Raw genomic sequence first — 26,580 nt, forward strand, 5'->3', positions numbered from 1 at the left:
GGAACATATAAAGAAAGCATGGTATATTCCATACAAAATGGAAGCCAGACAGTGAGAGTCAAATGTTTCCCAGCTTTATCTGTACGTGGAATCTAAGAACATGGGACACACAGAAACAGAGAGTAGAAGAGCAGTTGTCATGACCAGAAGAAAAAGAAGAAGGGGAATGAGATGTTGACCAAAAGGCTCCAGCCACAGAGGAATAACTTCTGACATTAATTAGCTTTATGTTGTTAGCCATTCTCGCTGTATTTGTGCCAAAGCATCACATCGCCAGTTTGAAATGGTTCAATTTTAATTATTGACTTATTTTATTAAGCTTGAAAAATAAAACATAAGGTGTAGACATAAATTTTTTGCAACCTACCTTTAGGTTCTTCTAGCCCACCCCCCAGCAGAGGAAGTGGAAGAGAAAAGTTATTAGGATAGCGGGGACGTGGACTTGTTCAGCAGGGAACTGGATCTGGGGCAGCAGTTCAGTCCCATAGCAAACACCAAATACAACTCAGTAACTACAGTCCAGTCCTTTCAGCAGGCAGACAACAGGCAGCTGTAGTTAATCCTGAAAAAACCACTAGGCTCACCAACCAGCCTGAGGCGAGGTCACAGAAGTGACAAGCTGCCTCAGGAACCTTCCAAGCAGTTTTTGGGAGAGTTTCTCTCAATGGCAACATTACCACAAGTTGAGCTCAACAATGCTGTGTAAGGTGAGCCAATACATGTGAGTCTATAGTGAAGAATTGGGAGGCAGAGCAAACCAAACCAATGCTCAGTGCTTGTCTCCCACTGTCTGAGGGGTCATATTTATAGTTCTTCATCAAGCATCCTTTCACGTGTCTTCTGTTTTAAAACGTTCTTTCACCCGTGTCTGTTTCAGGAAAACAGTCTTTCCTCGGTCTGCCTTAGCAAGACATCCTTTCACCTGTACATTGGGTACAGGTATGAAATATCAGTGAAACCTATCACCTTGTACAACTGGTCTATGCTAATAGTAAGGTAGCTTCGAAAGAGATGGCCAAGCTGTTTTCACTGTTAACTGTCCTAGGATTTGGTTCCGTCCACCTCAGCTCTCATCCGCAATCTTACAGACTTGGTGACTCTAAGACATGCACAAGTAGCTACCACACTTAAGGCTGAAATGCTTTACCACCTCTGATATTTCTGTCAGCCTAGTAAATTTTAAAACAACCCATAACAAAGCCTTAACTATTTCAATAAACATTCCCCACTATAAAGTAGCCATAAGCTGCTCACAAGGCAAGTTATCATACAATAAACAACCTTGTAAAAAAATTTAATAAATCTTTTCTGGTGCATGAGAATCAGCTGGAATGTGCTCTGATCAACAGCCTCCCACCTAAGTGATCAAAGAGACAGCAATAAACTGAGCTCTGAAGACAGCGGACAGGAACAGAACAGCAAGCCTTTGACTGAAAATCTGTCTCTCGGTTTTACTTATGAATTTAATAGAAGAGGCCCACTTGTCCTGAGTGTTAACTACCAAAGCAGAAACCAAATTTTAGATGGAGAGTCATTTTGAACATTCATTTTTTAAGGAGAGGGCTCATAATTTTCTTCAGATTTTAACTAAAGAAAAGGAAATTACCCCCGTAAAAGATCTGTAGTTTATGGAGTAGTGAGAATGGTTGGGTGGCTACAGCAATAAGTTGGACTAAGGAACATAAATAACTCAGAATCTGCTGACTTGGAATAACCTTTAATAATCAATGCATCCCTGTGCGTGTACATGTGTTTATGTGTGTGTGTGTGTGTGTATACGTGTATATTTGTATATGAGGATGTATACATTTTACTTCAAATAACATTATTTGATTCTTCTTTATGGGTGGGCAAAATGCTGTTGTATATAAGCCACGATTCCTTTCTCTGTTATCTGTTGCTAGACCTCCAGGCTAGCCCCATATCTTGTTATAAATGCTACAGCAGTGAGCACAACGTCCATCTATCTCTGTGTGTGCGTAACTCTTCTGTGTCTGTACCCAGGAGTGGGGGGGTTGGGTACCTCCCATGTGTTTACATAAAGGGGAGGAGAGTTTTTTTTAAAAATATACATGTATAATAACATCTCCTTTCCAGTGTGCACATCACTAAGCTATGCGTCCGGGAGAATGAAACATGGGGGGGCGGGGGCGGATGGAGTCTTGGCATGCCATGCCGCTGTAACAGTCAACACTTTATATGGCTTGTAATGAGTCCTTCCATGATATCTGAACTGCTTGGAGATCTTCAGAAGCAGATTTATAAGTGTCATAAATAATCGCTTTACTTGACTTGGTAAATAAGAAACAGAATGCCATCTGAGACAGACATGAATATTTTAATGTAGCAGTCTTTGGCCCACTTACTCTTAAAAGGAATAATTTAATCAGGAATCTTTCAAGGGAGCTGAAATCATTACAGAATGAGAAAGGAAGGATTTTCTCCCAAGCGAGCAATTAGCATATTTCATGTAACAACGGTCATTGATGTGAATCTCCTGCTTATGGATTCCTTGGAAGCTCTGTGCCTCCCATCCCCCAGTTTCTAACGCCACTTTTCCTTAGACTGCACCTCGGCAACTGCAGATGGATGCTTATCTTCAAAAGTCTGCAATAAAATGTGTGCAACCTCCACTTTCTTGAGAGCTCGAATGAGGGCTCCATCTGCCTTCCATTGTTCAGTAGGCGACACTCCCGCCACCCGGGACGGAGGCACCTGACTCCTGTCTCTTCATATATCTTTATGTGGCTGGAGCCTTACATCTTCCTCTTTGCTATATGCTAACCACAAGCTCAGCTTTATGGAGTCTTATATCCTCAGTTCTTAAATTCAAGGGTCAGCTGGTATTATATTCTCTGTGGTTAGTCCTTACCCATCTGCAATTTTTCTCCTTTTTAATTTTTATTTGTAGTCAACAAAGATTGAGTACATTCAAGGTGTTCTAAAGGGTAATTGTGAGATTATCCTATACCTGGCATATTTATATAGTGCGCTTATTAGATAAATATAAAGGGATTGCTATAAGCAGATGGCTATGCTAAGCTCCACCATGCTGCACATCGAAGTCCTAGAATCCACTCATATTAAAGCTGGAAGCTTATGTCCTTTGACTGGAATCCTCTCGTTCTGGCATTCCCTTAACTCTGGATCCCACCCTCTGACTTGCTTAGATTCCACCCTGTACTGGCTGGTTTTGTGTGTCAACTTGACACAAGCTGGAGTTATCACAGAGAAAGCCTCAGTTGAGGAAATGCCTCCATGAGACCCAGCTGTAAGGCATTTTCTCAACTAATGATCAAGTGGGGAGGACCCAGCCCATTGTGGGTGGTATCAGTCCTGGGCTGGTGGTCTTGGGTTCTATAAGAGAGCAAGCTGAGCAAGCCAGGGGAGGCAAGCCAGTAAGTAATACCCCTCCATGGCCTCTGCATCAACTCCTGCTTCCTGACCTGTGTGAGTGAGTTCCAGTCCTGACTTCCTTTGGTGAGGAACAGCAATGTGGAAGTGTAAGCTGAATAAACTCTTTCCTCCCCAGCTTGCTCCTTGGTCATGATGTTTGTGCAGGAATAGAAACCCTGACTAAAATACACCCTCTGACTTGCCTTGATTCCACCCATAAATAAAATAACACATTCTCTCTCGTTCTTAGATTATTTCACCTAAAGCCCTCCCAGTTCGTTCATATTATTACAAACAAAAGGATTTCCTTCTTTAAAGAAAAAGAATGTTTTGTCTGGGGATTATGTGCCATGTTTTCTTTTCCAGTGTTTCTTTAAGTTAGTATACAACATATGAGTTCCTGTACAGGACTCTCATACAAATATGTGGCTTGGCTTTGCCTTCATTGTGGTTTCCGCCAACCCCCCTTTCTGACCTGTCTTGCTTCTTATCCCTTCTGTTTTCTTGTTGTATCTACTTCATACTCTGCTTCCCTCTCAAGAGCTCTCCCTCCCATTCCACTGTCTCTTTCTTTATCCATGACCTACACACACGGGGAGTGCGGCGGGAGGTAGAGGTGGGGGAGAGGGAGGGGGAGAGGGAGACAGCTTCTGCCTGTGACATACCACTTGCTTCCTTTATTCATGCCCCCACTTGAAACACTTGGGTTGCTTCCACATCTTGGCTGCTAGTAGTAATGCCATTGTCTCTTTGAGACTCTAGCTTCATTCCCTTTGGGCATACACCCAGAAGTTGAGTGTCTGGGTCACATCACATGGTGGTTCTATCTTTTTATTTATTTTTTTGAATTTTTTATTTCTTACATTTTCGGCTTATTAGTCACATTTTTATTGTTTGAGATTTGACCCCCATCCTCTCTTCCTCTTTCTTCTTCCAATATCCTGCACTTTGTCCTTAGACGGATGGAGTCCACTTAGCGACATCTGTGTGTGTGCATGAATGTAGGACTATCTCCTGGAGTGTGGGCAGTCTCTCAAGAACCTCATCCCTCGAGAAAACTGACTCGCCTTCCCGGTGGCCATCAGTTAACAACAGGTCCTCGGCGAGGGCTGAGATTTCATGAGATTTCATGAGGGAGGCCTCATCTATGGTGGGATTTTGTCTGTCTTGACTGTGCATTCAGTCACAGCCACTCTGCGTCTGTGTGCGCTGGCCCCATCACATCCAGCAAACAATGTGATGCTGCAGCTGTCCACTACGCCTGGCCCTTACAATTGCCTGCCCTCTCATCTGTGACTGGATAGTAATCCTGATTATACCGGCTTCTTAAAGCCGAGCATGCCACAGGATACTATTCTCTGCACGTTGGCCATGGGGTCTCTGTGTTAATCACCATCTGCTGCAAAAAGAATCTTCGCTGATGAGGGTTGAGAGACTCTATGATCTGTGGGTACAAAGAAAAGCGCTTCGAGAGTAATTTGTTATTAAATCAATTTAGCAGAATCGTAGTATTGGGTTCTTTCCTAGGACCTACCTGGCCATGGAGTCTGGTCCAGTTAACAGAAAATTTAATCAGAAAGCATTGGTTACTCTCCTAATGTCCATGCCACTACCACACTAGTAGGCACAGCTTACCAGGCCAGTAGTTATTGTAGCTCACATCTTTCACACTTAAACAGGACAGTTGGTGACGCTCCTGCCCCTGTTATCATGCTTGGAACCCTCAACCTCTGAGAAAGTTTAATGGCTGTGCTACCTGGGTCTTTTCTTGAATCTGTAAGTGGAATTGAAGTCCTTACTTTCATCACAAAGATCAACGGTACTCAGGCCTGATGTTGATTATTACTGGCTTTTTTTTTTAAAGGAACTTCCATACTGTTTTCCACAATTGATTATTACTGGCTGCTGCTGCTGCTGCTGCCTCTTCTTCTTCTTCTTCTTCTTCTTCTTCTTCTTCTTCTTCTTCTTCTTCTTCTTCTTCTTCTTCTTCTTCTTCTTCTTCTTCTTGTCCTTCCTCCTCCTCCTCCTCTTCTTCTTCCTTCCTCCTTCCTTCCTCTCTCTCTCTCTCTCTCTCTCTCTCTCTCTCTCTCTCTCTCTCTCTAAGGAACTCCCATACAGTTTTCCACAATTACTGCACATTTACACTCTTACCAAAACTGTGTGGACGTTCTCTTTTGCTGTCAGTGGTTCTTACTGTTTGCTACCTTTCACCCACATCTGGACAGTTATCATGGAAAGGACAAAAAGATAGCAAGTAGGATTTTACTGTGTAATTGAAGGCTGTTAGCTAACCTGAAAGCATTTTGTTTATTTTTTTTATTCACCTGTTTATTTTTATTAACATATGTCTGCCTACATTCATAAACACAGCATGCTCAGTCTGTATACTGTTACTTGTATGTATACGATGTCGGGGCCTGGACAAGGAACCACAAGCAACTAAGAAACCCTAAGAGCTGAAGGCATTTTTACAAAGTAAATTTTGTGACATTCATTTCTAAGTTCCTTCATTGATAAGACTTTATTTTAAACTCAGTTCTACTGAATATTATATTCCTTCTGGTTGTCTAATCATCTGAAAGGCATTGAAGTTTGGAAAAAGAGGAGAGCGCGGCTCACTCCCGAGTATCATCATTGAGAACGGGTCGTTTTGTGCCAGGCACACGACCTAGAAGAATTGCATTATTACACAAACTGAAGTTTGGCTGGAATATTGGGTCTAAAACACTAATCCCCTAAGAAAGTGTTAGCACAAGCACTGAGGGCTATAATTGTTCTGTCCCTCAAGAGAAATCACTGTGAAGGCAGGCATACTGAAACCAAATGTTGCCATTGCCTTCCCATTCTCTGTGTGTGTGTGTGTGTGTGTGTGTGTGTGTGTGTGTGTGTGTGTGTGTGTGTGTGCATATGTGTTTGTGTGTGCATTAAGAGGTCAGAGTACGACCTCTATTTCGGGTATCTTCTTCAATCACTCTCTGCCTAACTTTGTTGGAGGAGGAACTCTTACTGAACCTGAAGGTGACAATTTGGTTAGACGGCCTGGCAAGCTCTAAGGAATCCTCCAGCCTCTGCTTCCCAAGCACTTGACTTAAAGGCACACACCTTAGCGCTGGACTTTGGGGTTGAATTCAGGTCCTCATGCCCACGCAGGAAGCATTTTACCAACTGAACCCAGCCCCGTGCTAACTCCCTTCTTGAGGGATCTTACTTTCTCTCCGTGCCTGTAGTTGCCAGCCAGCAGACAACACACATCCAAAATCACTCCGTATTATATTTTTAGGATAGCGCTGAAGTCTGTATGCAGTGGGAAAGTGTATAAATAGAGAAGGCGTCCTTACAGACTTCTAAGAAGTGGGTTCGTGAGATTAACACTAAACAACATTATGAAAGCTATTAATACTAAGTGTGTTAGATGCTGTGCTGAACTGTTTATAAATGTTAAAGGACTTTCTTTACACCTTATCGTATCTTCTCAAAACAGGCTCAAGCCTGGTACTGTTTTCCTCGAGTTTTAAAAGAAGTCAAGTGCCCAAGGCAGTGCAAACACTCGAAGTCTGGCTGATTACACAGCCCACCCTGGACACTCCTTAGAGTCTCACAGGCAAATGCTAAGAATGAAGGTTACATATTGACCTGAGGACATTGGATGAGGTGCCAGGAAGGAGACGAGGCTTCAGTGTGACTTTAAAGAATGATTAGTAGTTAAATTGGTAAATAGAGAGGGGCTGGATAGTCTAAATACCAAGTTATATAAATCTTGTATAAAGGTCAGAAAGGAAGAATAACAGGCATGTTCAAGGAAACAAGAATCAAGGGTGTGTGCTGTGTTTTAATGTGGGCATGTATCTGGAGCAGTGTTTTAACTTCAAATGTATTTGCATCAATATACAAACGTGTTTAGCCCGTATAATACTCAAGTCAATAATGACAGCTTTGATTTGTAACAAAGGACTTAGAAGCTGGTGAAAATGAAGCGTGTTTTATTACACTATTGTAAGTATTAAGGGTAGGAGAGAGGAAGAAGCTAAGTTATAGTCCAAATTAGTAAATCTTACTTTATTCATAAAAAACTGAAAGCCCGGGGAGATGCCTTGATTTGTAACTGCTTGGGGTAACACATACGTCTGGGATGCAGGCAACAGCCAGTGCTTCTTGTCACCATGTTGATGTGGTACCAATAGGATGAAGTCTGGACAGGTAAGTGACAGGTTTTCTCCCAGACCCTGACAAACGAGCATCCCGATCCTCGCACTAATGATGCTTGGTCACCCACTTCCTCCGTCTTGTGCCCACCCCTCCTCTAACCCAGCCGCCTCTCTCTCCTCTGTCCATCAATGGTTCTTCCAACTTTACTCCTTTTGAATGCGGGAAGACACGGATTCGTCTGATATGACTCAAGCGTGAGCATTCTCCGGTAGGAAGGGACAACCAAAGCCTGCTCATGTTAAGACACGCAGTGACTTCTCAAAAAGCGACAGGTTGGAAGAGGAAGCCATGGCCATGAGATGGTTTAGTAGCTCAGTGTTCTTGGTGCAAGCCAGATCCCAGGAAGCCACACGGTGAGAGGAGAGACCCAATCCCTACAAGCGGCCTCTGACCTCACACATGTACCACAGCCTGCACATAAACATGCTCCATATCTCTCTTAGTAAAATTTAAGGAATATTTTAAAAAGAATTAAAGCAAGGCGCAACAATCTATTGTTCAGAAAGAAATCTCTCAACTAAGATTAAAATACAGTCACTGCGTCCAAGTAAAATAAATTTCTGTAGCATTTAAACTTTTTAAAGAAATGTGTATACTTATAAAAATCTCTATAAAAGATAGATACGGGAGGGTTAATACATATAAATATTTCATAGGGAGGAAAATTTAATGAATGAACCCATAAAACTTATTACAATTGATTGACTTGCCAACTGTAACTTAAGAGCTTGGGTGATGTTAGTAGTTTCTTTTGTTTTGTTTTGTTTTTTCTTTGTGCCAAAGTGGATACAGGAACAAAATAAATAAGGAGAGCACCTGAAATCAGGCAAACAACAATTTGTTAGCATTTGTGCACAAGAACGTAAGGCATAAATCCCACCTGTATTTCTTTTTTTCTTTTTTCTTTTTTTCGGAGCTGGGGACCGAACCCAGGTCCTTGCGCTTGCTAGGCAAGCGCTCTACCGCTGAGCTAAATCCCCAACCACCCCCCCCCACCTACATTTCAAAGTGAGACAAAACTCACTGGGCGTGCCCAACAACTGCACCAGATATTGAGACTGAGAAAGATCCACCAAGGAGGAGGCGACAGACCCTATCCTCCGGCCTCTTGCATTCTGCTGCAGCAAAGACCTGTGGGTACCATGGGACCAGAAAACCAGTCACGAAGTCTCTGTATCCAGCTCAAACAGCAAGGAAGCTGTCTTGCTGAATTAGCAATTTTACAGAGTTCAGATTCTTTCCCAGTAAGACGAAAAGGGGGGGAAAGGTACTGTGTGCTTAACAGATTTCTTTCGTTCTTTCTTTCTTTTTCTTTTTTTTTTTTTTTTTTTTTTTTTTTTTTTTTTAGCTTTAAAGGCACAGGGATGGAAGATAAAAGACAGATGGCACCCAGTCAGAGAGCAGCTGACTTTCCGACCCTAAAGCCCCGCCTAGCCAGGCCGACTCCTGCTTTGGAGTCTGGCTGACTTAGGCCTGAAATCCAGCTTTTCCCTTCCGCCCCACGGTCATGGGAGAGTCACATAACTCTTCAACGGTCTCATCTACAAATGCTACTACTAAAACTGACTCCACTGTACGGCTATGAGGTTTAGTGACTCCGTTGGCAAATGTTTTAGTCCTACTATGTGCCACGGCGTGGTGGCTTAGGGAGCAGCATGGATGGTATCCATACACACATTCACACGTGCTCGCTATCTCCTCTCCTTGCCTGCCCTCAGTATCGTCCTCCCAGAGCTCTGCCCTCCCTCCCTTGAAGTACTACTTTCTTCCACATTTGCAATTAGCTAATGTAAGAATCTAATCATCGAAAACGCGCTAATGAGAACGGGATCGGGCGAGAGGGGAGTGACGACTGGCTGCCAATGCAAAACACCCCTTGGGATCAATGCAAAACACGATCTTGGGAACAAAACTGAACTGAAAAAACGACTCAAAGCCAAAGCAGTGCAGTGAGGTGTGAGTGGTGAAGAGCAGAAACCAGGGATTGACCGTGGGTCTTGGCCAACACTGACACCCTGTGTTATGTCTGCTAACACCCAGGCCAGCAGTAGTTAAAAAACAAAAAACAAAAAAAACAAAAAGCGCTTAAATGCATATCATGTTCTTTTTCCGTATAAAGTATTGTCAAAATTTGCCCTAGTCTAGAATATTTCCTAAAACAAATGTAGCTCTTAGAGAAATAAGGTCACAGAAAGGTTAAATACTCGATTTTGGAGAGAATTTTTTCACATCTATGATAGATCAAGAACCTAGAACACAATCCTATTCGTGGGCTAATTTCTAAGCCATATCATATGGATTTAATGTGGTTTAACGAAAATACTGCTTTGAAAACTCATACACAAAAGGCCCAGATCTTGTGAACGGGCAACAGCGAGACGACTGCACTCTCTGCAGACAGATCATCCATGTAGCCATGATTCTAGACACCAGCTATCTGTCGCTGAGCAAGTTCTCAGTTTTCATGCAACCTAATTTAAACCGCGGAGGGACTGCGCTGATCCAAGCCTTCCAACAAAGTAAACGCTTGACGACCCTGACACCTAGTGGTCATACAGGAACTGCAGCCAAATCTGCCAGGGAAGGACGGCCAGCCACTGCGGCAGAGTCGGCTCCAGGACACTTGGAATGTATCCTTATGAAAACTGGGTGTGGACAGTACCGGTCTTATTAAGCAACCGTATAAAGGTTTGATTTGTCTCCGGGATTATCTTGGGACTCTGCAAGCGAGCCAAAAGGCATGCACTTGTTAAGAGTACTTCCCTTTAACCTGGCACATTTATCAAGGTTTTCCTCATCTTCAACGATCAGAAAGCAGAGCTAGAGGTCAAATGGTAGTGTTGAATACTGGTGGGTCTCTTTCCTAAGTTGGCAAGTTCGTCCACACCCTTTTCCTGGTCTTTGAGTGGGTTTTTTTTTAATCCCCCTTGGTTATACCCTACCAAACACAAAAGCCAAGTGGCCAAGCCCTCAAAGAAGCTCTTTGTGTCATTACCAAAGGGTAGTTAGACCTTCACGAAACCGCAGGAATCCTCTTTAAAAGGAATAAAGGACCTGTGCAGAAACCCCTAAAGTATCCACCTAAAAGCCAGGACCACACTGAAAACGGTAGGTAGCAAGATGAACACAGGGCAATCAACACAAGCTATCTCTGCCCCAATCATTAGACGATAAGTCTCCCCGACCTGTCTGCACCTCTGACAGGTGGGACAGCAGGAAGCCTGAATTGTTCGTGTTTTCCAGGCGGGGAAGAGCAACGAGTCCTACCTGCTGCCGTTTGAAGGCGAAGCGATCCAGCCTTTCCAGCTCCTTCCCAAGCTTCTGGTAGGTTTTCTGGAGGTCAGATTTGTTGGAAACATTTTTAAGAGACTCGAATGTTCTTTGGAACTGAAAATGAAAAGAAAAGCAGGTTGTAACAGTGACACATCTTCAAATTCCCCCCTAGCTGATAGAGTCAATAATGTGTTTCGGTTTTACCCACCATAATTCAGAGACAGCAAATGCTAATTGTCTTTCAATGGACTAATTAGGGATGATCATAAAGGGACACAAACTGTATGTGTAGCACCAATATACATGAAAGAGAGGTCCATTCCGTCCTCATTCTAATAAGAGTATATGTCATTCAAAATAAAAGAATTTCCATGCTTTAGGGTAACCCCCCAAAAATGAGATTTAACAAGCTTTTAAGTCTAACAAAGTCATATTACAAGTTTCTTAGGACTGGGGGGAGGTTTCAGTGAGAAAAGTACACCCTTCAAAAGCTTGAGAAGCTGTGTTTGAATCCTGACAGTCCACGGGAAAGTCAGGTGTGGTGGCTGCTCGTATCTGTGATCCCAATGAAAGAATAAAGATTTTAAACTGTCCCCCACTGACCCTGCTGTGAGGACAAGTGCTCCTCACAGCAAAGAATAACATAAAATGTTTTGGGGATGTAGCCTGGCTATAGCCACCACAAACCATCTGGCCTCGATAAGGCCTGACTCAACAGTCCTGAGAAAAATGAGAATTAGGGTCAGCTTGCCCCAGAAGCAGGGTGGCCTAGAGTTGAACTGAGCCCAAGTTACAAACCAATGAAATTGCTTTGTGTGACTGTTGCCAACTGCCTATGTAATTTTCCCTACAAATACCTTCCCCTAATTGGGCTCAGGGTCGACTCCTCTGTCTCCTGTGTGAGATACATGTAGTCCCCAGAGCTCTGGTTCTCAAGTACACCTCTTGTTTATTACATCAAGACCGGCTTCTCGTGAGTTCTTGGGGGTTGTGTCGTCTCGAGATTTGAGTGGGGGTCTTCCCCACCCTGGTGTTCTTTCACCAACACTGGGGAAGCACAGGCAGAACAACCACCCAAGATCAAAGGACAGCCAGCCTAGCCAAGCTGCACCACCACCTTACTAAGCCAGCTTAACCCTAGTCACATTCTAAATATTGGTCTTTATAGCCACAGATAAGGAGAGTCTCACCCCTCATCAAGGGAAAGTCTCTTTACAGCAGACAGAGGTCATTACAGTAAACCACAACCAACCCAAGTGCAGAGCTGTGACATCCAGTGGCTGTGACATCCAGTGGCAGTGACATCCAGTGGCTGTGACATCCAGTGGCTGTGACATCCAGTGGCAGTGACGTGTCTACCTCTGGTTCAGAGATCACTGCTGAAGAAAGGGGTGGGAGAAAGACTACAAAAGCCGAGAAAGACTACAGACGGACCATTTGCTGTGAGATTACGACTCCTAGAAGTGTCAGACGAGCCACGCCCACAAAGTCTCACTCACAGGGCTGCCTACACTTGACCAATGAGGAGGACACCCATAGATGTGTTACTGTGAAAGGAGGAAAACTCAGGGCCTCAACCTTAAACAAAGAGCCACAGGCAGCTCCTTAGTTGCTGAAAGTTAGAGAAATAGTCTTCCTCAGGGAGAGCATACCGTGTGTGTGTGTGTGTGTGTGTGTGTGTGTGTGTGTGTGTGTGTGTGTCAAATTTTTAACTAAATGAGCCTAAAATTTTTTTTTCTTTTCTTTTTTTCAGAGCTGGGGACCGAACCCACTGAGCTAAACCTCCAACCCCCTAAAATTTTTTAAATGCAGTGCAGAGTGACTTAGGAAGGCATGTGATGTTGCCCTCTCGTCTCTACATCCATGTACAAAATAGGTGCATGCCTAGAGAGAGAAACGGAGGGAAACAGAGAGGGAGGGGGGAACAGAAAAGGGGGAGAAAGAGAGGGAGGGAGTAGGAGAGAAGGAAGGGGAAGAGAGAGAGAGAGAGAGAGAGAGAGAGAGAGAGAGAGAGAGAGAGAGAGAGAGATCCTCTGTTTGAGAAGAGGGAAGAGATGAGTAGGACTGGGAGAGGACATACACTATCAAATGCATTATACCCGTACATGAAAATGTCCTAATAAAATCCATCGTTAATATATGCTAACAAAGGCATTTTTAATCAAGTTTTCACATGCCAATCATGGAAACCAACAACTGTATGAAAAGTTAACTGCATCCACATGTTCATGTCATGGCTTGAGATGTGCCTTTTGTCAGCAGAGGGTCCACAAAGAGCTGGTCACCCAGCAGGACTTAGGAAGATCTCTTGGAGCTTGTGTGCATTCAAGGAGGAAAGAGTGCTTGCATGTTTGACATGTTTTGTGACAGAAGCATAGGTGGCATATTCTGCAAACACTCGTTCATTTTTGCTCTGTAACCAATGAGTTACGTCGGGTTGATCCTGTCCGTCCTCCAACAGCATGCTGGAGAAAGAGGTGGCAACTTGCAGGAAGTCACAGAATATTCCCAGTTACTGAGAATCAGGTAAAGGGGGCTCACAAGAAATTCAACCCTTGGTTTGTTTTAGTGAATTAGAGAATGCTTTGGAGGGTCGGTGACTGAGGATGTCAACTGATGTAATTGTTGTTTGCTCTCTCATGTCATGGATTTCCCATATCCTCATCTTGTGCTGTCACATAGATTTATGTCTATGAGGGAGAGATTTCACCACTTAAGTACTACAACTGTGACACCGTGAGACAGACCCATATTTGATCCTCGACATATCAAACACTAAAGAGTGTAGCTGCTGTTCTACTGGGTTACGTCCTCTATTTTGTGAAGGCACCGTGTTTACCTCAGTCCAATGTGAAGAGAAGACCGAGACGCTTCCTAGAGGGACAGCAAATTGAGTCCAACAAATATCACTTAACACTTCCTCTCATCAAAGTGCTGTGAATATAGAACAGACTTCCTTCCCTGGGGAACTTAAACATTACAGGGGGAAGTAGTCATGGAAGCCGGAAGTGAGTAGAGCATTAACATTTACCGCTGTGTTATGCCTCCCGATGAACACTCACATCAGTAAAGGGAGTTCCGAGTCCACTCCCAGTCTCGTGCCTAAACTGGGCCTCAGAGAGCTTGGCTGACTAGGGGCTTCACTCCAACGTCTGTGATCTTTCTTTAGAAAGTGGGGTGCAAGTGAGAGGAGAGAGTGGGGTACAGCAAACGTTTTAATGCTCACTGAGAGTGACTGAGGGGTTACATAAAACAGAAGACGTGAGGAAACCTGAGTTGGACCACAGAGAGCAGGAAACACCAGAGTCCCCGGGGGTGAGCCAACTCTACTCATCTGTTTATATGCCTTATTTTCTTTAATTTGTGTTTATCTATGTAATATTTCAATTTAGTGTATCTATTTTGTAATATTCTCTAGCTATTTTCTCTCTGTGGGCATACGTGTCTGCATGTGAAATGACACACATGTACAAGTCAAAGGACGATACATGACAGTTCTCTCCTTCGGCTGTGCGGGCCTCAGAGACGAAATGTGGGCTGTTGGGCTGGGAAATTACCCGCTGAGCTGTCTCACCAGCCCCTACCACAGCCTCCTCCACATCGGTTTAAACACAGCTGAAATCTTTTCATTCCCCCCTCTTGCAACACACACACACACACACACACACACACACACACACACACACACACACACACACACAAAACACACAAAAAAAAAAATTACTGTAAGGTAAGTTCCACTACATTTTAAAATGTTCTTTATGTTTTACGTTTTCTCTTCCCTAAAAATTATTCTTTCTAATTAAAGCTGTGGTCGTGTTCTCATTTAGTTATGTAAACCTTACACAACTCCAGGGAACTTGAGAAGAAACACCTGTAAGACTTCAAATAAGACAGAGAGAGAGAGAGAGAGAGAGAGAGAGAGAGAGAGAGAGAGAGGGGGGGTGAGGAGGAGAGAGGGAGAAAGAGAGGGACAGGGAGAGGGGAGGGAGAGAGGAGAGGGACAGGGGGAGAGGGAGGGGCAGAGGGAGAGGGGAGAGGGGAGAGGGAGAGGGAGAGGGGAGAGGGAGAGGGGAGAGGGAGAGGGGAGAGGGAGAGGGGAGAGGGAGAGGGAGAGGGAGAGGGAGAGGGAGAGGGGAGAGGGAGAGGGGAGAGGGAGAGGGGAGAGGAGAGGGAAAGGTATTCCCAGGTAATAAGTTTATAGCCAGAGAAAACCCGGTAATGCTTCAAGAGAGTGCTTTAACTGAAGGTCAGGGTTTGCATAATGTGGAGATTTTCGCTTGGGTTTTCATTGTCAGGACTCATCTCTCCCGTTTATTGATACTAAAGCGCCCTGGGTCCCTTAACACTGCCATGACTATGCTCTTCACTACACTGCCCCTCCTTACAGGCAGTCATTGTGGAGGAGTGGTATAACATTTCCCAGATGGCGTTGGCTGAATTTCTGGTATGCATTCTGCACCCTCCGCGACTACACACAGGTAGACTCTCAGGGCCGTTTTACCTTGTAGATAAAAGCTGAAGCCCAGGGGATAAAGATGGACCTGGTGAAGCTTGTCTGTTTCAAAAAGACAGAAGGTTGACTTAGTTTGAGGGATGTTCCTCCTCTCCTGTGCTTGGCCATCAAAACAAACCTCTCAGGGTGTCTAAGTAGCAGTGTCCTGTATCGTCATTGAATTGATTATTTCTCAAAATAAATGACTTATTTTTCAGTTGCAATAATTTGAGAAAGGAAGAACCATTAGACTGAAAAAGATAATAATATTCCTGAAACTTACTCATTCAAATTTTTAAGGGGATATTTAATCTGAGCCAAGAACCCCAAAATAATTTGCTGATCTTTGAATCTATCATTTCTTGTAAAAACAAGAAACGAACCGAATTCAAACCCTAAAACAACAGAAATTCAATAGATCAATTGGAAATAAAAACGAATGTAGGTGTTCTCGAAAACTGTGCAGATTGGATATTACAGTGATCTCTGGGCTGAGAAACAAATCCAATTTTGTCGTATTTGACTACCTTATCGTATATCAAAGGGAATGCAAGATAAGAGTAAAGAGATGCAGACAATATCCCTGACCAATACCCAGAGCAGAAGCAGGCATTCTGAACAACACCCCCACAGTGCGCTTTTCCATCACATCGTCTCGGTTCAGAAATAATAACAGCAATCCATCAAACAAAACAGCGGAGGCCATGATTGTTCATCTCCCATTAAAATAACTGAAAATTTGCCGTACAAAGAGGCATGGGACAGACAACAGGAAAATGTCTAGTTTGACTCAGCACTCCCTCTCCCCCAAAATAGCTCTTTTCTCCTTCTCCCTGACAATACATATTTAAATAAATCCAAGCCAATGTTCTGTAGAAACTACACAGCCAATCAGTTTGTTTAAAAAAAAAAAAAAAAGTATGTATATTCATGGAGAAATTTGAGGAGAGGACGAGAGGAAATCTGCTGAAGCAGCAAGAAAAGGGGGCGAGTCTTGCTTCCCTCAGCCCTGGCAGCCTGGTGTCCTGGGATTGGTTGATTCAGATAACCAGGGCTGAGCAGCCTATCACCAGCGCCCGGTGAGAAAGCACCCAGAAGCGCTACCCAAGCAAGACCCACTCAGAAGCTATCCTTTCTTTCGTATTTAATAGTGAATGCAGTTGTACAAAATTCTAGTTATTACCTGTAGCGTCAAAAAGGAACCCCCAGATTCACTCAGTACGTGAAGCACAGACTTGTATAGAGTTTGGTTTATCCCAGGAGAAAGCAGGGAGGCTCAAAAGCTCTTGTGAAATAGTAAAGATAAAATAGGAGGAGAGAAGAAAAGCAAGCCTTTGTCTACCACAAAAAAGGTCAAGAAACAAGAAGAGGTTGCCATCTCAGAAAAAGTGTGTGCAATTAGAAGATAATTATAGTTTAAGTGAATTCCCTCTGTATAAAAGGGAACGCATGATTTAGTGATGTGCATCTGTGTTAATGTTGACTGTGGCGTTCTTCTTGGGGAAGACACAGACCATAATGAGGAGAAAACTTTGAAGAGTAATTTAAGGGGCTGAAGAGACGGCCAAGAACTTACACCAGGGAGCCCACATCTATCTTTAACTATCATTCCAGAGGGAAATCCAGTGCCCCCTTCCGGCCGCTGTGGGCACTGCACTCACATAGTACATAATCCCCTCGCATACACAGACACATCCATAATTAAAAGTAAAATTAAATCATTTCCAAAGGAGAGACATTTAAGGTGAATGAAGGAGGGCAAGTATCTTAGTTAGGGCTTCTACTCCTGTGACCAAACACCAAAACCAAAAAAGCAAGTTAGAAAAGAAATGGTTTATTCAGTTTATACGTCCACATTGCTGTTCTTTACCAGAGGAAGTCAGGACAGGAAAAGGGCAGGACCTGGAGGCAGGAGCTTGAGCTGATGCCATGGAGGGGTGCTGCCTACTGACTTGCTCCCCGTGGCTTGCTCAGCTTGCTCTCTTATAGAACCAAGGACAACCTGCCCACGGATGGCTCCACCCACAATGGGCTGGGCCCTCCACTGGATCACCTGAGACTCTTTCCTCCCTGATGATTCTCGTTGACACCCACATCAGCCAGTACAGCTGACCCCTTGTCCACTTGGCACGCAAACATTACTATTAAGCTACAACCCTTCCTTTCTTATTCACCCTCAAGATCTCACATTAAAGACATAAGCAACCTGACTTGCCTTGGGCTGGGACCTCTGGCTGCTGTGCTGGGGTCAGTGACAGGGAGGTCCTTATAGTATCCCAGGGCTGTGCTGATAGAGAAAAGTCAGGAGACATCCAGAGACCTGACAACTGCCATCCTGTGCTGCAATAGTGGGGAAAGGCGCCCAGAGACCCGACTGCTGCCATATAGCTCAGGCGGGCCGTAGACATAGAGAGGCCCCCTGCCACCATGACACGAGGTGCAGAACAGGGAAGACAAGTCACGAGGGTGTACTGTAAGACCTGCTTGCCACCGTGCCACACAGAATAGGTAGAGGAGGTCATCTGGAGGCCTGCCAGCCCCATGGCCCACCTGTAGGGGGAGCCACTGCAATGTCCGAGTACGTGGTGAATCAATGGGAGAGAAAGAGAAGCAGAGAGGTTTTAACACTGTAAGGGGAGGTAGAACTGGAGACTCGAGTGGAGACTCAAGGGAGGAGTGTGAGTAGCCAGCACCACCACCTAAGGCCACCACCATGGTGAAGTCCCAGCCCACGCAGCTGCAGATCCATGTCTGGGTCACTGGCTATGCAGCAGCAGGGGTCCGTGTCGATGTCCATCTCTCCCATAACCACTAGAGACCATGAGGATGTCTAAGGGCTGTGCAGAATTAGCCCGACTCTTCACTAGCTGACACACACCGGAGAGCAGGCCCTGCAGCTCACCAACAGCAGCGCTCAGGAGAGCAGGTCCTGCACCTCACTGGACAGTGAAGCTGGCCCTGATGGTGAGGGATGCAGGGTGTGAGCACAGGAGAGACAGCCCCTCCCCTCATCTTCATCTGCCATGAGCTGGCATGGGCGTGGGGGTGATGCCTTCTCTTCCATGCCCCTAGCTGGAAGAGTTGTCCCTGAAGTCATGAGAGCCAGAGCGCTGGCCCTGCCCCTCACTGGCCACCTGCGTCTCACCTGGGCAGGACAGTACAGCTGGCTCTGGTGGAAGGAGCACAGATGAGCTGGTCTCAAGGGCATGAGAGCAAGAGAGCTGCCCCCCACCTCCTGCCTATGGTTCCCCTGGTGATGCAGATGCAGGAGAGCCAGCAGGCTGACCGGCTCAGCTACAACCCAGGCAGATCCAGGGCTCTGGGTTGGCCAACCCCAACATCTGCATCATCTGTGAACTGTTGGGGATCATGAAGGGGCTGTTCCTGTTAACCCAAAACTGCAGGATCTCCATGACACAGGGCAACAACACTGTACCTGGGAGAAGTCCGGAGAAGATTAAATATTAATGGTGTCACAAAGGCCACAGACCTCGATTCTGACCTCTGACTCATTGCAATGAACATTCACACGTGAAGATGTATGGACCGAGGGCTGTGCTGTGGGACACTGTGACACGCAGACACACAACAGCTTCCGTGGCTAGTGATTTTCTGTTTTGTTTTGTTTTTTTTTTGTTTACCTGTGTGTTTATATTGTGGGGCAGTTGCAGGGGTATGAGGGGACAGAGAGATGAATGAGATGGGGTGCATGATGTGAAACTCACAAAAGAATCAATAAAAAAGGTTTAAAAAAATAGATGGCTTAAAAGTCTTTACAAATTCAAACACATTAAAATTTCAGTCCCTTTAAAATAGCCAATTTCTTTTAAAATCCAAAGCCTTTTAAAATTTAAAGTCTCTTGGTTGTGGGCTCCAGTAAAATCAAAAGTAAACCAAATACTCTCTTACTTCAAGGGAGAAAAACCAGGGCACAGTCACTATTAAGCCACAGCAAAAGCAAACTCCAACCATTCAAAGCCTGGGATCCCCCATGGTGTCCAGGGCTCCTCCAAGGGCTTGGGTCACCTCTCCAGCTCTGCTCTCTGTAACACTCGCGACTTGTCTTCTCAGCTCTGCCTCCACTCAACCGCTGCTGCTGCTCTTGGTGGCTACCCCTTGGTACTGGCATCTCCAAACTGCTGGAGTCTCCTGCTGCACCATTAGCCTCTCATAGGCTCTTCACGGTGCCAAGCCTGTGATCACCACTTGAGAAAATGCCTGACAGCTGGATCTCATGGCGGTATCTCCTCAGCTTAGGCTCCTTCCTCTACAATGCCTCTAAGGTGTCAAGTTGACACCCAAAGCCAGCTAGTGCATGTGTCGTATAAAATATTTCCCTTTCTGTGTATCAGTAAAAATACTTGATGAGAAAGAAATCAGAATGCAAAACATTTCAGTTACAATAGTGTGTGTGTGTGTGTGTGTGTGTGTGTGTGTGTGTGTGCGTGTAACCCCAGCCCAGGAGGTGCAAGACCTCTATAATGAAAACCTTAAGAGACTGCAGAAAGAGACTGAAGACATAGAGATGAAAAGTGCGTGGCCTCTGGGTGCCTGTGTGTAGGTGTGTGAGTGTGGGTATGTGTATGTATGTGTATATGTGTGTGTATGTGTGTATGTATGTGTGTATGTGTATATATATGTATATGTGTGTATGTATATGTATATATGTGTATGTATGTGTATATATGTATATGTGTGTATATGTATGTGTGTATGTGTGTTTGTGTGTTTATGTGTATGTACATGTATGTGTGTTTGTAAGTGTATGTGTATGTGTTTCTTGTGCTGTTTGTTGTTTTGTTCTGTTTTTTAATTCTTGGGTTTCCTTGAATTTATTTTGCTTTTTTTGTTTTGTTTTGTTTTGTTTTTTTATGAAGACATAGAGTTGGATGGGTACAGAGATGAGAAGGATCTGGGAGGAGATGGGGGAGGGGAAACATAATTAAAATATATTGTATGAAAAATATTTTTGATAAAAATTTAAAAAGACCTCACAGAGAGGATATGGTTCTAACAAAGAGTATTTGCCCTCCAGAAGCACGGCCATGGGTTTGACATCCTGGCACTACAAAACAGAAAATGGTGGTGCCTACTTGCCAATGAGGGTAAACCTCCACCTGTCTTAAAATTACTTGTTTGAATTCATGTGGGGCTCTGGGGCGGTGGCTTAGTGGGGAACGCATTTGCTCTGTAACTATGAGGACCTGCGTTCACACCTTCGGCAGCACATAAAAATCCAAGTGGGCAAGGGGGCTTTGCCTATGAGTTGGAGACACTGGTCCCCAACGAAATCACGAATCCTGGATCGAGCCCCACAGTTCTCAACCTGTGGGTCATGACCCCTGTGTCAACCCTCCACCTCCAAAGACTATTAATATTACAATTCATAACAGCAGCAGGTCTATAGTTATGAAGTAGCTATGAGAATAATCTCATGGTTGAGGGTCGATACAACAGCAGGAACTGTATTAAAGAGTTGTGGCACTAGGAAGGCTGAGAACCACTGCTCTAGGTAGAGACCTGGCTTCAATAAATAAAGGGCAATCGAAGAAGACAGCTGACACTGTCCTCCACACTTATACACAAAAAATAAAATATATACTTTACATGCTAATTGCAGGCTCAAAGGTCTAAAATTGTCCCCCTTGCCAATTCCTCCTCCCATAAGCGTCCTGGTGTTCCGACTTTCACAGTGTCTTTAAGACTAGCAAGTTCTGGCTTCATTCTTGGCGATATGCACCCACCTTCCTAACTCTATCTGATAAACGCTTCTGATAAGGATGAGGCGGGAGGCACCAGGACTGACGCTTGCTTCAAGATTGGAGTTAAAAATAAAAACACCACCAAAGTAAATTGTCTCCTCATCTACTTACAGATGACACATGCTGCAGGAGGCACATGACATCAGTCATGTCTGCCAGGATAAGGAGTCTTGTGACTGCTGCCAACAGGGCGCGGGCGGCTTGAACCACAGCCTCCCTTTTGGGGAGGTAACAGGGGTCGTCCGTAAATCTCTCAGCTGATCCCTTCAGAGCTTTGCCTGAAAAACACAACCGCAAAATAAGTCATCGTTTCCGTTTCAGCTGCAGCTGCTCCGGCATTTACCAGCCAACCTGACTCCAAGACTATTCCACGAGCAACGGTAATATTAAATTGCCGTATGATACAGTCCTTAATGAACAGCGCGGCTTCAGTTCAGCGTTTGTTTTTGATGAGCATTCTGGAGTTCAAAGACGCATGGTGTCATCTTCCCATGGAGAAAATGATTCTCAACTGACAAGCAATGTCGAGTCAAAACATCAAGTCTCTACTGCTGTAGTTGCTCCATCTCCATCGCCGTGAAATGGTTCAGGACTAAGATCTCGGGCAGTGGGAGAAGTTCGCGTTGATGAAAGTAAAGAGAGTCTTCCCCGAGTTGCTTTCTACTCAGGAGAGTTAGCCTTGAACGCAGTGGTTCTCAACCTTGCTGATCCTGCGACCCTTTAACAGAGTTCCTTCGTGTTGTGGCGACCCCCAGCCATAAAATGATTTTTGTATCTACTTCATAACTGAAATGTTGCTACTATTATAAATAATAGTATAAATAACTGATATGAAGATTATCTGATATGTGGCTCCAGTGAAAAGGTCGTGCGATGCCCCAAAGGGGTCGCAGAGGCACAGTTTGAGAACCACTGCTTTAAAGTGATGCTAACAGACTGAGGGTGTAGCTCAGCGGGCAGAGTGCCTGCCTAACATCTGTGAAGCCCCGAGTTCAATCCTCAGCACCCACAAGCCAGGCACAGAAGGGCACGCTTTACAGTCACACCACTCCAGGGAATAGGGATCCAAAGTGTGGGGTCATCCCAAGGCTACAGAGAATAGCAGACTCTGGAATGAAATTAACCTCGCTCTGACAATACAATATCCTCACACAGGCAGATGCACTCCGCACCGTGTATCGGTTCCGTACATAATACAGTCTAGTCACAAAAATAATGTTACAGAATAATGGTCAGAGAAATATCTCTATTATTTTAAGGTCTTTTCACTTAAAGTATCTTTTGTTATAAAAAGCAGTGTGGGCTCATTTGCTTTAAAGCTACCAATGTAGAAGAGTCTAAAGGGAAAGGTGGCCATCTCCATTCCCAGCTCCAGCAGCCAAACTCACAGAATAGCCACATCTGCTGTTACGTGTCACAGCATTAACTTATCCCATCATTAAGGCGATGCATGTCCATTTCTTTTATCTCACAGCAGGGCTGGTAGGATGGCTCAGTGGGTAAAGGTGTTGGCCACCAAAGCTGTGGACCCGAGTTCAAGGCCCAAGATCCACATAGTAGAAGAGAACTGAATCCCCATACATGCCTCCACATATCTGACCTCCACACACACGTCCTGGCATGTAGTTAATACGGCAAATCTCTTTAAATGATAATAGTTTGGCTTGCTAAAGAACAAAGTAAAAATGTTAAATTCTCCATATAATTAATTCCTAATTAATTAATCATCCAACTATTTGTCCTTATTTACCTATATAGAAATTTCTCCCTGAATTTCTATTTCATGTGTAAGTGTATGTGTATGTGTATACACATATGTTTATCTATAAATGTATCTGCATGTTTTATATATGTATGCTTTGGGGATATATTCAGACACGTGCACGTTTAACTTATATATGTGAAGAGATTTCATGTCATACAAAAACATAATCATTGTACAAACTATAACTGGGAAATCTAATGGGTCTTGAGCTGCTTCTCAAGGGGTCTTGTCTTTAGGGACTTTCTATAATGTGTCATTTGTGTTTGCCAGTTGCCTTCTGTACACAAGGGACAGTTGATTGGGAGTCACAGCAAGAAACGGTGCAGACCCTGAAGTCAGAGTGGCTTCGTGTGTCTGTCTCATACCTGGGGAGTTCACCTAACCTTCTCTGTGCCTCACTCTCCAGGTGGTAAGTGGAGTAATAAAGGAGCAGCAGTTTGTCCCTAACAAAGTGTTTGGTTGTTTATTTTCTCAGAAATGAATGAGCTAATCTTAAAATTCATGTAGAAATTTCAAGAGTAATAATAGCCAAAACTATCTTAGAAAAAAAGAGAAAGGAATAACATTGTTATTTCAAAACTTACTAGACAACTATAAAACACACACACACACACACATGCACACACACCCGGATTGATATTCCCAAAAGCAATCTTTAACATCTGTGGTCAACTGGTTTTCAACAAAGGTTCTGAGAAAAGTCAATAAGAGAGTGTTCGTATTTATTTTTATTTTTGGTTTTGTTTTACTTTGTAATAATATTTAATACATGGCTCTGGGACACTTAGATTGCCATATGAAAGAAAAGAGCATGGCTGTCTGTCTCACATCACACACACAAGCCAACTCAGAGTATGTCGCAGAGATACATGCAAGAGCTTAAACTGTAAAACTTCGGAAGGTAAACGCCATGATCTGAGGTTCGGTGATACTCTCTTATATGTGGCAGCAAAGCCTCTGCAATAGAGTGGCGTGGCTGTGGTGGTTTGAATAGGGATGGCCCCCATAGACTCGAGTGTTTGAATGCTTGGTCCATAGGGAGGGGCACTGTTAGAAGGTGTGGCCTTGTTGGAGGAAGTGCGTCACTGTAGGGGCGGGCTTTGAGGTCTCCTGTGCTCAAGCTACACCCAGCGTGGCACACAGTCTCCTCCTGGTGGATCAAGGTGTAGAACTCTCAGCCAAGCTTCCTGTCATGATAATGGACTGAACCTCTGGACTGCAACGAGCCCCAGCTAAATAGCTTCCTTTGTAAGACTTGCTGTGGTCATGGTGTTTCTTCGCAGCAATAAAACCCTAAGACAATTCCTGAACTTTATTTTTTTTCTGAAACCAGACACAAATATTTGTTTATTTATGAGCTATCATTTTATATCAATTCCCTTAAAATCTAAACCAGTTTGCTCAAATTAGGTGGCGCACAGCAGCACTTCACGTCAGGCGGGAGTCGCAGGACTTGCACTCTTTTATGAACGTGATGGAGACGCTGAGAACACAAAACGTTCTCAGTTTCAGGCCAGCTGCTGCTTATTTCACAGCAACGCCAAACAGAAGTTGTTTTATGAAAAAAGAAAGCAACCCACACTTATATCTCACTTACAGATACCTAGCATTTCACTTGGTCAATGAGTTCTACAGTTTTATACACGTGTAAAAGGATAAAGGACGGTCTTGTTGAAGAGGGAGCCAGCTCTCGGGCATTTGTGTGGTCTCGTCATCACAGCCGGGACTACATGCCATGTCTAAGGGACCTGCAGTTGGCATTGATCTTGGCACCGCCTACTCCTGTGTGGGTGTCTGCCAGCATGGAAAGGTGGAAATAATTGCCAGTGCTCAGGGTAACTAACCACACCACGCCGAGCTACTTTGCTTTCTCTGATGTAGGATGATTGATTAATCAGGGATGTGGCCAAGAATCAGGTTGCAATGAGCCCCACCCACACAGTTTTTGATGCCAAATGTCTGATCGGATGCAGGTTCAATGATGCTGTTGTTCAGTCTGACATGAAGCACTGGCCCTTCATGGTGGTGAATGATGCAGGCAGCCCCAAGGCCCAAGTCGGATACAAAGGGGAGACAAAAAGTTTCTACCCAAAGGAAGTGTCTTCAATGGTTCCTTGGAAAGACTATTACCAATGCCGTGGTCACAGTGCCAGCTTACTTCAATGACTCTTAGCGGCAGGCAACAAAAGATGCTTGGAACTATTGCTGGCCTCAACGTACTTCGAATTATCAATGAGTCAACTGCTCCTGCTGTTGTTTCTGGCTTAGATAAGGAGGTTGGAGCTGAAAGGACTGTGCTGGTCTTTGACTTGGGAGGTGCCACTTTTGATGTGTTAATCCTCACTACTGAGGATGGAATTTTTGAAGTCATATCATCAGCTGGAGACACCCACTTGGGTGAAGAAGAGTTTGACAACTGAATGGTCAACCATTTCATTGCTGAGTTTAAGTGAAAGCACAAGAAGGACATCAGTGAGAACAAGAGAGCTATCAGGCGTCTCCGCACTGCCTGTGAGTGGGCCAAATATATCCTGTCCTCCAGCACCCAGGCCAGTATTGAGATTGATTCTCTCCATGAGGCAATTGACTTCTACACCTCCATTACCCGTGCTCGATTTGAGGAGTTGAATGCTGACCTGTTCCGTGGCACACTAGACCCTGTAGAGAAGGTCCTTCAAGATGCCAAACTGGACAAGTCACAGATCCATGGTATTGTCTTGGTGGGTGGTTCTACCAGAATCCCCAAGATCCAGAAACTTCTGCAAGACTTCTTCAGTGGAAAAGAACTGAATGAGAGCATTAACCCTGATGAAGCCGTTGCCTATGGTGCAGCTGTCCAGGCAGTCATTCTATCTGGAGACAAGTCTGAGAATGTTCAGGATTTGCTGCTCTTGGATGTCACTCCTCTTTCTCTTGGGATTGAAACTGCTGGTGGAGTCATGACTGTCCTCATCAAGTGTAATGCCCCCATTCCTACCAAGCAGACCCAGACTCTCACCACCTACTCTGACAACCAGCCAGGTTTGCTCATCCAGGTGTATGAAGGTGAAAGGGCCATGACCAAGGACAACGACCTGCTTGGGACGTTTGAGCTCACAGGCACCTCCAGCACCCCGTGGGGTTCCTCAGATGGAGGTTACTTTTGACATTGATGCCAATGGCCTCCTCAATGTTTCTGCTGTAGATAAGAGCACAGGAAAGGAGAACGGGATCACCATCACCAATGACAAGGGCGGCTTGAGTAAGGAGGATATTGAGCGAATGGTCCAAGAAGCTGAGAAGTACAAAGTTGAGGATGAGAAGAGAGAGAGATAAGGTTTCCTCCAAGAAGTCACTGGAGTCTTATGCCTTCAACATGAAAGCAACTGTTGAAGATGAGAAGCTTCAAGGCAAGGTCAATGATGAGGACAAACAGAAGATTCTTGACAAGTGCAATGAAGTCATCAGCTGGCTGGATAAGAACCAGACTGCAGAGAAGGAAGAATTTGAGCATCAGCAGAAAGAGCTGGAGGAAGTCTGCAATCCTTCCATGACCAAGCTGTACCAGAGTGCTGGTGGCATGCCTGGAGGAATGCCTGGTGGCTTCCCTGGTGGAGGAGCTCCTCCAGGCCCCACCGTTGAAGAGGTGGATTAAGTCAAAGTAGAGGGTGTAGCATTGTTCCACAGGGACCCAAAACAAGTAA

The 26,580-nt window shown here is 44.5% G+C and overlaps 1 protein-coding gene and 1 pseudogene across 1 annotated transcript in view; one reads left to right on the forward strand and one right to left on the reverse strand.

Annotated features, from left to right (window-relative positions):
- Ctnna3 (catenin alpha 3) overlaps nt 1-26,580 on the reverse strand; it is a 1,495,245-nt gene that overhangs the window by 1,384,628 nt on the left and 84,037 nt on the right. The window contains exons 4-5 of the mRNA XM_032888434.1: nt 21,244-21,410; nt 10,870-10,989 (exon numbers count right to left, since the gene is read on the reverse strand). Of these exons, the coding sequence (XP_032744325.1) occupies nt 10,870-10,989; nt 21,244-21,410 (287 nt within the window). The remainder of the gene's footprint in view (nt 1-10,869; nt 10,990-21,243; nt 21,411-26,580) is intronic.
- Nucleotides 24,633-26,531, forward strand: LOC116886935 (annotated as a pseudogene).

The sequence above is a fragment of the Rattus rattus genome, chromosome 18, assembly GCF_011064425.1.
Source record: "Rattus rattus isolate New Zealand chromosome 18, Rrattus_CSIRO_v1, whole genome shotgun sequence".
NCBI classification, from domain to species: Eukaryota; Metazoa; Chordata; class Mammalia; order Rodentia; family Muridae; genus Rattus; species Rattus rattus.